This window comes from Coregonus clupeaformis, chromosome 40 (assembly GCF_020615455.1).
Source record: "Coregonus clupeaformis isolate EN_2021a chromosome 40, ASM2061545v1, whole genome shotgun sequence".
Taxonomy (NCBI): domain Eukaryota; kingdom Metazoa; phylum Chordata; class Actinopteri; order Salmoniformes; family Salmonidae; genus Coregonus; species Coregonus clupeaformis.
In genome coordinates this window covers 25,025,239-25,038,635 of record NC_059231.1, presented here as the reverse complement: position 1 = coordinate 25,038,635, position 13,397 = coordinate 25,025,239, and the positions used below count along the sequence as shown (strand labels likewise).

Genomic DNA, 13,397 nt, shown 5'->3' with positions numbered 1-13,397 from the left:
CTCTCATTCATCCATTATCTTTCTCTCTCCTCCCTCTCTGTCTCCCAGGTGTGACAGGTATTCAGGGTATTAAAGGTGATGAGGGGAACCCTGGGTTTAATGGTCTCCCCGGAGCCAAGGGAGAACCAGGCCTTCTTGGTCCCTCAGGTGAGAGACCCCTTTGTCCAGTTAATAGCCACACTAAAAGGTCACTACACTGCATGTAGAATAGAATAATATCTGTGATCATTCTAGATGTACTATTTATATCTGGGGGTTATTCTCAGATTGGGCGCTAACATGCCATTTGACCCTGACCTTTATCTTTGACCTTTGACCCTTCTACCTATAGGACCCAGAGGGTACCCTGGACCCCCAGGACCTGACGGTATTCCGGGTCAGGTGGGTCCTCCTGGCCCCTCCTCGATGGAACACGGTTTCCTGGTAACCAGGCACAGCCAATCGGTGGAGGTTCCACAGTGTCCCGAGGGAACGTCGGTGATCTATGATGGATATTCCCTACTCTACGTCCAGGGCAACGAGCGCTCCCACGGGCAGGACCTGGGTAAGAGAGAGGGAGGGAGAGGGGGATAGAGAGAGATGGGAGGGGAGGTACTGTAGATGAGACTATCTTGTATCTATCTTGTGATTCAGATCAGCATCACACTAAACTACTTGTGTGTATGTCTCTGTGTGTAGGTACGGCTGGTAGCTGTCTGAGGAAGTTCAGTCCCATGCCCTTCCTCTTCTGTAACATCAACAACGTCTGTAACTTTGCCTCCCGTAACGACTACTCCTATTGGCTCACCTCCCCTGAGCCCATGCCAATGAACATGGCCCCTATAACCGGCCAGAGCATCAAGCCCTTCATCAGCAGGTGTGTGGGTGTGGGTTCCTTTTTGTTTCTACATGTGGTGCATTTGGCCCTTGCATTGATGATGGCAGTATATGTTTGTGTACTCACCTAGGGTATGTGTGTGAGTGTGTCTATGTATAGTGTCAATGTGTATTGACCTCAGTCTATGCCTCCAGGTGTTCAGTGTGTGAGGCTCCTGCCATGGTGATAGCAGTACACAGTCAGAACATCATGATCCCATCATGCCCCAATGGCTGGGACTCACTCTGGATTGGCTACTCCTTTGTCATGGTGAGAGAAACACAACTCATATAACAACACCATACCTAGTGTATCTGTACTTGCTTTGATGAACTTACCAATTCATGTTTTTGTTTCCATATCCTCAACCCCCCATGTCTCTCTGTCTCTGTGCAGCACACCAGTGCAGGTGCTGAGGGCTCTGGACAGGCCCTGGCCTCTCCTGGCTCCTGTCTAGAGGAGTTCCGTGGCGCTCCGTTCATCGAGTGTCACGGCCGTGGAACCTGCAACTACTACGGCAACTCCTACAGCTTCTGGCTGGCCACAATCGAGGACGACGAGATGTTTACGTAAGCTGACAACAACTCCCTTTTTCCTCTCTATCTTTCCCTCTCTCACCACCAGAGCTCTGACATGGTCTTGTTTGATTGACTGAGTGATTGAATGGAGGGATTGATTGATGTTGATTGATGTTGTCTTGTGTCTGGTTCCAGGAAACCCGTGCCCACCACACAAAAGGCAGGAAATCTCCGGAGTAACATTAGCCGTTGCCAGGTGTGCATGAAGAGGACATAGGCCCTACCCCATGACCTCTCTGTGGCCCTTGACCACCCACCACAACACCTGACCCCACCCAGTCCGTCCGTCCGTGGCGTGACTTTGTGTTATTGACCAAAGGATGGTGCTATTTCACTGCATGTGTGAGAGGAGAGGAACAGACACACTGTGAAACAGAACAACAAAAACACCCTGAGAGATCGACGAAAGAACAGAACCCACACACACAGTCAGAGGAGGCTGGTGGGAGGAGCTATAGGAGTACAGGCTCATTAAAATGGCTGGAATGGAATATTGGAACGGAGTCGTATGTGTTTTCTGTATGTTTGATACCGTTCCATTTATTCCATTCCAGCCATTACAATGAGCCCCTCCTCCTATAGCTCCTCCCACCAGCCTCCTCTGACACACACACACACACACCAGAGACCAAACCATAAGATCAACTGGCCCTACGCTCGATCATGCAGAACACTTTACTAACATTTTCATAACGTTTCTCTAGCGAATGGCGCCCAGTTTACGACTGCACTGAGTACATCTCCCCCCTCCCCATTAGTAAACTGGCGTCCATTTTGAAAGGGGGTGTTTGTGTAAGTCAGGTGCTATTGAATCTTATCTACTTGCCTTATTCCAGTACAGTATGTTTGTATTTTCACTCAATGCCACTGACTTTCAGCTCTGAGTTACAGTTATATATATATTGTTATTGTTCTTCACTTTTATTTTTGTAATAACACAATACTAATGTAAGGATGGGAGTTACCACTGGTTACAGATGCTTGTCATATTGAGAAATCACCGTAAATTAAGGGCTCTATTCAATCCGTATCGCAGAAGTTCAGCGTTACAGCATGATTGAAAATTCAAAGACAATGTTCCCACATTAGCAGATATTGCATTCACAGTTAATGCTGCATATGTCGGCTCAATTGGAAATTACCTTTACATTTATATCGTGCAATCTGTAACGCTTCAGCGATACAGATTGAATAGAGCCCTAAGGGTTGCTAGCATGCAGGCATAGCAAATGGTTCTGTTGTAAATATATTGCTTTTCTTTTTCCTTACTAAAATAACAGCCACCATAATCTCTCCAGGTATTTACATTTTAATTTGTGTTATTTCAATTTTTATTTATTTGAGTATATGTAGAGCTTGAGTGGATTTGAGTTGCCAAAGAACCATAATCAATGTGAGTAAAGAAAGTACAGTATGTTATTCTGTTCCAACCTGACCCAGGCACTTATAGTTACAATACTGCGTTTAGTGTTGTATGCTACAGTTAGCATTCATCAGTCATGCCTTATCTGTCAGTATGCAAAACAGAACAGTGACATATAGTGGTGGCAGCATCACAGATGGTATGTGTGTGTGTATGTCATTGGAGCCCACACGTGCACATATTCACACACCACAGGAGGCTTCTGAGGGGAGGACAGCTAATAATAATTAATGTTAATGGTGTTAATGGAATGGTATCAAACACATGGAAAACATGTGTTCGATACCATTCCATTGAATACGTTCCTGCCATTACTATGAGCCTGTCCTCTCCAATTAAGGTGCCACCTGCCGCCTGTGTCACACACACTCGCGCACTCACACCCTCTCAGTACGAGGGGAAACATTGACACAGCTTGCCATGTGTAGTATGCAGAGGGTGTGTGTGTTGTCACAAGCCGAAGGAGTTTCCACACACATGGTCCTGTTGACCGAAGAAGTTCATGGCTTGTAGATTGTGTGCAGAGGACTCCTTAAGACAGAAAGCGAGTCGTCAAACACTCGTCAGTTCACTTGGCCACTCAATCTACTCTGTGTGCATCAATAGTTCTGTGTAATGTACGTTTCCTGAATACGTCCTTCACATTATTTTGTGTTGAAGCTTATTAATCAAATGCTAGAACCCAAAGAAAGACATGTACAGTCGTGGTCAAAAGTTTTGAGAATTACGCAAATACTAATTTTCACAAAGTCTGCTGCCTCAGTTTTGATGATGGCAATTTGCATATACTCCAGAATGTCATAAAGAGTGATCAGATGAATTGCAATTAATTGCAAAGTCCCTCTTTGCCATGAAAATGAACTTAATCCCCAAAAAACCTTTCCACTGCATTTCAGCCCTGCCACAAAAGGACCAGCTGCCATCATGTCAGTGATTCTCTCGTTAACACAGGTGAGAGTGTTGACGAGGACAAGGCTGGAGATCACTCTGTCATGCTGATTGAGTTAGAATAACAGACAGCTTTAAAAGGAGGGTGGTGCTTGAAATCATTGTTCTTCCTCTGTTAACCATGGTTACCTGCAAGGAAACACGTGCAGTCATCATTGCTTTGCACAAAAAGGGCTTCACAGGCAAGGATATTGCTGCTAGTAAGATTGCACCTAAATCAACCATTTATCGGATCATCAAGAACTTCAAGGTGAGAGGTTCAATTGTTGTGAAGAAGGTGTTTGGGTGCCCAAGAAAGTCTGAAGTCCCCTGTAGCTCAGTTGGTAGAGCATGGCGCTTGCAACACCAGGGTTGTGGGTTTGTTTCCAACGGGGGGCCAGTATGAAAATGTATGCACTCACTAACTGTAAGTCGCTCTGGATAAGAGCGTCTGCTAAATGACAAAAAAATGACTTTTGGAGGATGGCCTGGTGTCAAGAAGGGCAGCAAAGAAGCCACTTCTCTCCAGGAAAAACATCCGGGACAGACTGATATTCTGCAAAAGGTACAGGGATTGGACTGCTGAGGATTGGGGTAAAGTCATTTTCTCTGATGAATCCCCTTTCCGATTGTTTGGGGCATCCGGAAAACACCTTGTCTAGAGAAGACAAGGTGAGCGCTACCATCAGTCCTGTGTCATGCCAACAGTAAAGCATCCTGAGACCATTCATGTGTGGGGTTGCTTCTCAGCCAAGGGAGTGGGCTCACTCACAATTTTGCCTAAGAACACAGCCATGAATTAAGAATGGTACCAACACATCCTCCGAGAGCAACTTCTCCCAACCATCCAAGAACAGTTTGGTGACGACCAATGCCTTTTCCAGCATGATGGAGCACCTTGCCATAAGGCAAAAGTGATAACTAAGTGGCTCGGGGAACAAAACATTGAAAGTTTGGGTCCATGGCCAGGAAGCTCCCCAGACCTTAATCCCATTGAGAACTTGTGGTCGATCCTCAAGAGGCGGGTGGACAAACAAAAACCCACAAATTCTGACAAACTCCAAGCATTAATTATGCAAGAATGGGCTGCCATCAGTCAGGATGTGGCCCAGAAGTTAATTGACAGCATGCCAGGGCAGATTGCAGAGGTCTTGAAAAAGAATGGTCAACACTGCAAATATTGACTCTTTGCATAAACGTAATGTAATTGTCAATAAAAGCCTTTGACACTTATGGAATGCTTGTAATTATGTTTCAGTATACCATAGTAACATCTGACAAAAATATATCATAACACTGAAGCAGCGAACTTTGTGAAGACCAATATTTGTGTCATTGTCAAAACCTTTGACCACGACTGTATACACACGCACCTATGTGTACTCTTATTCTTACGCTGATATACTTGATCATGCCTCCTGCAATATTATTCCTGTGATAATTAGCTAGATAGATTTAGATATACTAGATTTGCCATTTTGGTCAAAGACAGAGAGGGATGTATTTATAACTAAGTGACTTTACATATTCCTGGGTATTTTGAATCTACTTTTCAAGCTCCCTTTTAAAATGTATATTCCTTACTGCTCTGTTTGCCACTTGTCCCTAATCTACAACATGAATCCTACCCTGCTGCTCCCCTCTTTCGTCTGAGGGTGAACGCCAAAACCCTAGAACCAAGACTCTCCTGTCCCAGCCCAAAATCAGTCAAGTACCAAATGATTGAGATGGAAGAAATAAAGCTTCCGAACCTCACAAAATACTTGTAAAAGGCTCTTATCATTAGTACACTCTCTCTGTTTTATTATTCTTCACAAATGCTCATTCATACATACAATATTAGTAGCACTTGTCGAGGAATACGTTTGAGTTCAGTGGCAAATTTAGCGGGAGAGTTCTTGGTTGTAGTCCCTAGCTCATGATTAACCAACAGACCAAATGTTTAGCCAACTATTCTCCTCACCTCCTAGTCCCCATACTGTGTAATTCATACAATAAAATGATTTGTATAAAATATGATGTGTTGTCATAACTGTCTCCTATTAGTGGCAGCAGTGGGATACAGTCACTGTTGGGGAGCCCAACAGTCTACATCTATTATTTCAATGTTTTTTGTCCATTGTACTGTACATGTAAAAGCTATGTGATATACTATAGTAGTAGTCTCATCCACTAGAAGGAAAACTCAGTCCACTGTAGTGAAGACTACAGTTCAGTGGGAAGCCATATTCACATTGCCATTTTAGTCATTCAGCAGATGATATTACCCAGAGTGACTTATCAATTACAATAAGTGCATTCAATGAAGATAGTCGAGACTACAATGCAGCCGAGCCACCAATATGAAGTAGGCCCAATAATCAACTTGGATGTTCACCTTGAGTGTGTCTCTCCCTGCTTCCAGTTGCAGAGTATGTACCACCACACCAGGGCTGGCAGCATCTACATCAGCACTTCTACTAGGCCGAAGGCCAACAAACCCACTCACCCCAGGCTGCTAAACATTAACGGATCAATGCACTCTGGGGAGAGAGAGAGGGAGCACGATAACCTCCTCTTTTCATCTCTCCATCTCTACGCCGCTCGTTTTTCATCCCTTACCAGAATCCTAACCCCTCGTTTCCTCTGCTGTCACCAGCAGCCCCAAAAAAACATGTTGCGCCAGAGCTTGACCAATGACCAGGAAGTGTAAACAGAGACTGAGGTAATCCAGGTAGAGCAGAGAATATAGGCTCCTATTACATCCTCGTCCATAAGCAACTTCCAGCCCCTTAACCTAACCACTACCTATTGGATATAGCAGAGCTGAAGGAACTTGATTGGCTACACCTAACCTTCCAGTAGACTAAGGGGAGCTTCCGCCATATTGCTTACATTTATCCAGTTTCTTTCAGATCTTCAACCATTGAAGGAGTAAGGGCAGATGCAAGGGGTTGTTTGTGTACTTGGCCTTCATGTTTATCCAACATCTATCTTACAGATCTGGTCGACACCACCCCAACTGGTGACACATGGAAGTTCACTCCTTCAGATCAGCAGAAGTACAGTATACATATAGTATAATTAATGCTAGAATCAATAAAACTATGGTTTTAGGTGGATATCTGGTGACACTTTTATGTAGGTGTCATAACCAGCCATAAAATAACTCATATGTCACAACAGGTGTAAATATATGGGTCATGACATTGTTATGACCATATGACAGGTTGACAAGTTATGTCCGCTGTTATGACACATTATGACATGGTTATGACCGTGTCATAATGTGTTATGACGCTTGGTGTCAAGTAAAGTGTTACAGTATTTCTTTATTGTTGTCAAGGGAATTCAAGATTTTACATTTAAAGGCATATACCAACAAATACATATTTAGGAAATACAACCTTTACCCTCCACCCTTAAAGTGGAACTGACAGCGTTTGAACTACTTTGCAGATATGAAACAACAGACAATCATAACATCAGTAAAAAATATCAAATTCCCAGTTTATGCTACAAAACCAACTTTATAAGAGAGTCCCCTGTAGCTCAGTTGGTAGAGCATGGCACGTGCAACACCAGGATTGTGGGTTCGTTTCCCATGGGGGGCCAGTATGAAAATGTATGCACTCACTAACTGTAAGTCGCTCTGGATAAGAGCGTCTGCTAAATGACTAAGATGTTTTAAAAAATAGGTTTTATTTGACTCAACATTCCATGACGTACACCAAGGCACTGTTGGCAGAATAGATGGATGCAGTTCAATGCATGATTGATATAATTCACCAATCCATTTCTTGATAGTCCAAAAAATATTGCTATCAGGTTGTAAATCACAGCTGGACTGGTACATTGTTTACTGCCTCCATTTGGGATGCACTTTTTCAGTTTCAATGACTCTATTTTGGACAAAAACAGATGAATGTAACTAAGTCTGGGAATGTCAATACAATCAAACTAGCAAGGGTAATGATCACAAGTCAGTCATAACGTGACTAATATGCTAGCGTATCTATTTATGTAGCAAGCTAAAAACATGGATCCTAACGTTAGCTAGATAGCTAGCTAGCTGCCAGGAGGATGTCATGTCATGTCATTGGAGGAGTGGGTGAGTGACTGACTTTTTCCCCTCATATAATTTTTCAGTGGCTAGACACAGCTAGAGATGCAGGTGTCATTTGTTTAGCGAGCAAGAACTTGAACGACTGTTATCAAGTTAGCATATCTCTTGCGTTCGCAAATTCACTCTGGCTATCTAATCCGATTTCAGAGCACTCGCGTCTGAGTGTGCCAGAGTGCAGAATAACTGATGAATTTACGCAACACCCGCTGAATATGACCGGTGTCAGTAAACGTAAGCAAAACAATAGTTAGTCAGGAATGCTCTAGATAACATTTACATTTACATTTACATCATTTAGCAGACGCTCTTATCCAGAGCGACTTACAAATTGGTGCGTTCAACTTATGATAGCCAGTGGGACAACCACCTTTGAAAAAAAAAATGTTTTTTGGGTGTGGGGGAAGAAGGATTACTTTATACTATTCCAGGTATTCCTTAAAGAGGTAGGGTTTCAAGTGTCTCCGGAAGGTGGTCAGTGACTCCGCTGTCCTGGCGTCGTGGGGTGCCAGAGCAGCAAATAGTTTTGACCGGGCTGAGCGGGAACTGTGCTTCCGTAGAGGTAGGGGAGCTAGCAGGCCAGATGTGGATGAACGTAGTGCCCTCGTTTGGGTGTAGGGTCTGATCAGAGCCTGAAGGTAAGGAGGTGCCGTTCCCCTCACAGCTCCGTAGGCAAGCACCATGGTCTTGTAGTAGATGCGAGCCTCAACTGGAAGCCAGTGGAGTTTGCGGAGGAGCGGGGTGACATGAGAGAACTTGGGAAGGTTGAACACCAGACGGGCTGCAGCGTTCTGCATAAGTTGTAGGGGTTTAATGGCACAGGCAGGGAGCTCAGCCAACAGCGAGTTGCAGTAGTCCAGACGGGAGATGACAAGTGCCTGGATTAGGACCTGTGCCGCTTTCTGTGTAAGGTAGGGTCGTCTCTGCGAATGTTGTAGAGCATGAACCTGTAGGATCGGGTCACCGCTTTGATGTTAGCGGAGAACGACAGGGTGTTGTCCAAGGTCACGCCAAGGTTCTTTGCACTCTGGGAGGAGTACACAATGGAGTTGTCAACCGTGATGGCGAGATCATGGAGCGGGCAGTCCTTCCCCGGGAGGAAGAGCAGCTCCATCTTGCTGTCTTGCCGTCTTGCCGACATCCACATGTAAACAGCCTAGCTAACCAGCTCTGCTAGGACGAGTAAAATGGTCAGTGAGGTGTTTTCTCATTTGTGTCTGGAAGTAGCTAGCTAGCAAGCTAGCCAACTTTAGCCAGGAAGGCAAGCTTCAGAAGGATGAGTAGGCTACTATTCCCCATTGTTTATCAGCGCAATTTTGACAGCCAACTACAGTAGCTGAAAAGGTTTGAGAGGGTTTATCTAATGTTCCTTCGTTATATTTGAGCTCATCTTGCAATGGCTAGCAATAGTTGTTGATCTTGTTGTTGTTGATGTGCATAACTGAGGGAGAGAGAGCCTACCTTTTCATTGTTGTTTGATCAATAGGACTGTAAAGTTCCCAAATGTAAGAGGACACCTGTGTGTATTGACATATTTACAGAAATCCATTCGGGTGTATTTTGTGGCTTTTGGTGAATACGTTCTAATGATCTAAAGTCACGCTGTTGCAACTGCCTGTAAACACACAGTCCAGTTCAAAGTGAATGATGGCAGGTCTGTGTGGCAATGGCTTGTTTGCATGAATGCCTACTGTAGCTTTGATTGGCTATGGTGCATCGGTCTGCGTAGACTCTGGTCCTGGACGAGACATATGTTTTTATTAGGTTTTATTTAACACATGGCCATTTTCCCACTCTATATTGCGATAGAATCTTCACAAATGCCTTAGTAAACATAATTCCCAAACATTCTAAGAATCTGTGAAAATGACCATATCTAAGTGATTGATTGTCAGAAAATGTTTAAAATAGTGTCATATTCTTCCTGGGGGTGTATATGAACATATTTTAATAAGATTTCATGTTGCACAATGAATTTCAATAGAAAACTAGATGCTAAACCAGACAAGATAAAGCGTGCCTATCTATATAATGAATATGAACTGGGTGGGTTGAGATTATTAAATATAAAAGCACTAAACCTCTCTCTAAAAGCTTCACTTATACAAAAGTGTTACTTTAACCCTAAATGGTTCTCAAGTAGATTACTAAGAAAAGCTCATCCATTGTTTAAAAATGTCATTTTTTTTCTTGAGTAATTGAAAATGAAAACTTTTTCTAAGTATCTCTCTTTTTCAAACAAGCTTTGCAGAGCTGGTTACAATTTCAATTTCATCCCCCTGAAAAGATAGAACAAATATTACAACAAATATTATGGCTGAACTCAAATGTGCTGGTTGATAAAAGAGTTATGTCTTTCATGTGGTCCTCTGTAGCTCAGCTGGTAGAGCACGGCGCTTGTAACGCCAAGGTAGTGGGTTCGATCCCCGGGACCACCCATACACAAAAATGTATGCACTCATGACTGTAAGTCGCTTTGGATAAAAGCATCTGCTAAATGGCATATTATTATTATTATTCATGGAGTTATCAGAATTGTATGGGAAGGTCTGCTCAATCCAAGATTACAACCAATTGATTACAGCATTACCCCAAACAATGGAGGAGGCAGGTGGCAGTGAGAGGAGGTAGGGACTGGTCTGTCTGCCCAATATAAAGGGTCAAAACTGGCGGAGGAATAAAAATAGCATAAATAGGAAAGTATACCAGTTTCATTTGAGGACCAGGATACTGACAGCTGTGCCATACAGATTGCAAAATAGTTGGGAAGAGATTTTTGATGTACCGATTCCATGGTACAGGGTATATGAGTTGATATATAAAACGACGCAAGATTCAAGACTTCGTGCTTTTCAGCTAAAATTATTGTACAGAATTCTTGCCACCAACAAAATGTTGAATATTTGGGGCATACAATCATCGCAGCTCTGCAGATTTTGTTGTGAGGATACAGAATCAATAGACCATTTGTTTTGCCCTCAGTTAGCCTGTTTCTGGTCTCAGGTTGCAGTGGGGAGGTCTGTCGACGTGCTCTTGAGCAGGACGTTGACCTTGGTTGCTTCTGTGGGTCGCTCTGGATTGGAGTCTGTTAAATGACTGAATGCAATGTAAATGTTGAGTGGCTTCACTGCAAGTAGATTGTATGTTTTAATATAATACAAATTAAAAAAACATTAAAAAAAATTCATGTTGATAAAATGCTGTCAGTTCCACTTTAATCCTTAAAGTCATTTAACACTATCAATAAGTAACATAATCAAAAACTCCAGAAAAATTTTATCTTAATGCTCATACATTAAGTAGATAGTCTCTATTGTAAATGTACTGTTATGTCAGACAATAACCAGGTTATCAAGGGAATTCAAGCTGTTATATATAAAGGCATAATGGTTGGGATTTGATCCGACCACGGGTTTTGCCGATGCTGCTTTTAAAGGCAATGCTGTTGATGGAGATTGTATTCACAGTAAAATGCTGCAGATTTCGGCTCAATCTGAGATTACCTTTAAATGGCGAATTACCGACAGATGTGATCAGATTGAATCCTGGCCTTAGAGTTAATAACATAAAATACAGTTGAAGTCGGAAGTTTACATACACTTAGGTTGGAGTCATTCAAACTAGTTTTTCAACCACTCCACAAATGTCTTGTTAACAAACTATAGTTTTGGCAAGTCAGTTAGGACATCTACTTTGTGCATGACACAAGTCATTTTTCCAACAATTGTTTACAGACAGATTATTTCACTGTATCACAATTCCAGTGGGGTCAGAAGTTTACATACACTAAGTTGACTGTGCCTTTAAACAGCTTGGAAAATTCCAGAAAATGATGTCATGGCTTTAGAAGCTTCTGATAGGTTAATTGACATCATTTGAGTCAATTGGAGGTGTACATGTGGATGTATTTCAAGGCCTACCTTCAAACTCAGTGCCTCTTTGCTTTACATCATGGGAAAATCAAAATAAATCAGCCAAGACCTCAGAAAAAATTGTAGACCTCCACAAGTCTGGTTCATCATTGGGAGCAATTTCCAAACACCTGAACGTACCACGTTCATCTGTACAAACAATAGTACGCAAGTATAAACACCATGGGACCACGCAGCCTTCATACCGCTTAGGAATGAGACGCGTTCTGTCTCCTAGAGATGAACGTAATTTGGTGCGAAAAGTGCAAATCAATCTCAGAACAACAGCAAAGGACCTTGTGAAGATGTTGGAGGAAACAGGTACAAAAGGATTTATATCCACAGTAAAACGAGTCCTATATCAACATAACCGGAAAGGCCGCTCAGCAAGGAAGAAGCCACTGCTCAAAACCACCATAAAAAAGCCAGACCACAGTTTGGAAGCATGCTTTGGAAGCATGCTTGGGGTCATTGTCCATTTAGAAGACCCATTTGCGACCAAGCTTTAACTTCCTGACTGATGTCTTGAGATGTTGCTTCAATATATCCACATAATTTTCCTTCCTCATAATGCCATCTATTTTGTGAAGTGCACCAGTCCCTCCTGCAGCAAAGCACCCCCACAGCATGATGCTGCCACGCCCGTGCTTCACGGTTGGGATGGTGTTCTTCGACTTGCAAGCCTTCCCCTTTTTACTCCAAACATAACGATGGTCATTATGGCCAAACAGTTCTATTTTTGTTTCATCAGACCAGAGGACATTTCTCCAAAAAGTATGATCTTTGTCCCCATGTGCAGTTGCAAACTGTAGTCTGGCTTTTCTATTGCGGTTTTGGAGCAGTGGCTTCTTCCTTGCTGAGCGGCCTTTCAGGTTATGTCGATATATTACTTGTTTTACTGTAGATATATATACTTTTGTACCTGTTTCCTCCAGCATCTTCAAAAGGTCCTTTGCTGTTGTTCTGGGTTTTTCGCACCAAAGTACGTTCATCTCTAGGAGACAGAACGCGTCTCCGTCCTGAGCGGTATGACGGCTGCGTGGTCCCATGGTATTTATACTTGCGTACTATTGTTTGTACAGATGAACGTGGTACCTTCAGGCGTTTAGAAATTGCTCCCAAGGATGAACCAGACTTGTGGAGGTCTACAATTTTTTTTGAGGTCTTGGCTGATTTCTTTTGATTTTCCCATGATGTTAAGCAAAGAGGCACTGAGTTTGAAGGTAGGCCTTGAAATAGATCCACAGGTACACCTCCAATTGACTCAAATGATGTCAATTAGCCTATCAGAAGCTTCTAAAGCCATGACATCATTTTCCAATCTGTTTAAAGGCACAGTCAACTTAATGAATGTAAACTTCTGACTCACTGGAATTGTGATACAGTGAATTCTAAGTGAAATAATCTGTCTGTAAACAATTATTGGAAAAATTACTTGTGTCATGCACAAAGTAGATGTCCTAACCGACTGGCCAAAACTATAGTTTATTAACAAGTCATTTGTGGAGTGGTTGAAAAATGAGTTTTAATGATTCCAACCTAAGTGTATGTAAACTTCCAACTTCAACTGTAGCTACATCAGTATGCTTATAGGAAAAAC

General features: G+C 42.7%; 1 protein-coding gene across 1 annotated transcript in view; it reads left to right on the top strand.

Moving 5' to 3' along the window:
• Window positions 1-3,609, top strand: part of LOC121571614 (collagen alpha-1(IV) chain) — a 79,284-nt gene extending 75,675 nt beyond the window's left edge. The window contains exons 43-48 of the mRNA XM_045212119.1: window positions 49-147; window positions 332-544; window positions 679-856; window positions 1,012-1,126; window positions 1,253-1,425; window positions 1,570-3,609. Coding sequence (XP_045068054.1) covers window positions 49-147; window positions 332-544; window positions 679-856; window positions 1,012-1,126; window positions 1,253-1,425; window positions 1,570-1,651 — 860 coding nt within the window. The 3' untranslated portion in view covers window positions 1,652-3,609. The remainder of the gene's footprint in view (window positions 1-48; window positions 148-331; window positions 545-678; window positions 857-1,011; window positions 1,127-1,252; window positions 1,426-1,569) is intronic.
• The last annotated feature ends 9,788 nt before the right edge of the window (window positions 3,610-13,397 follow it).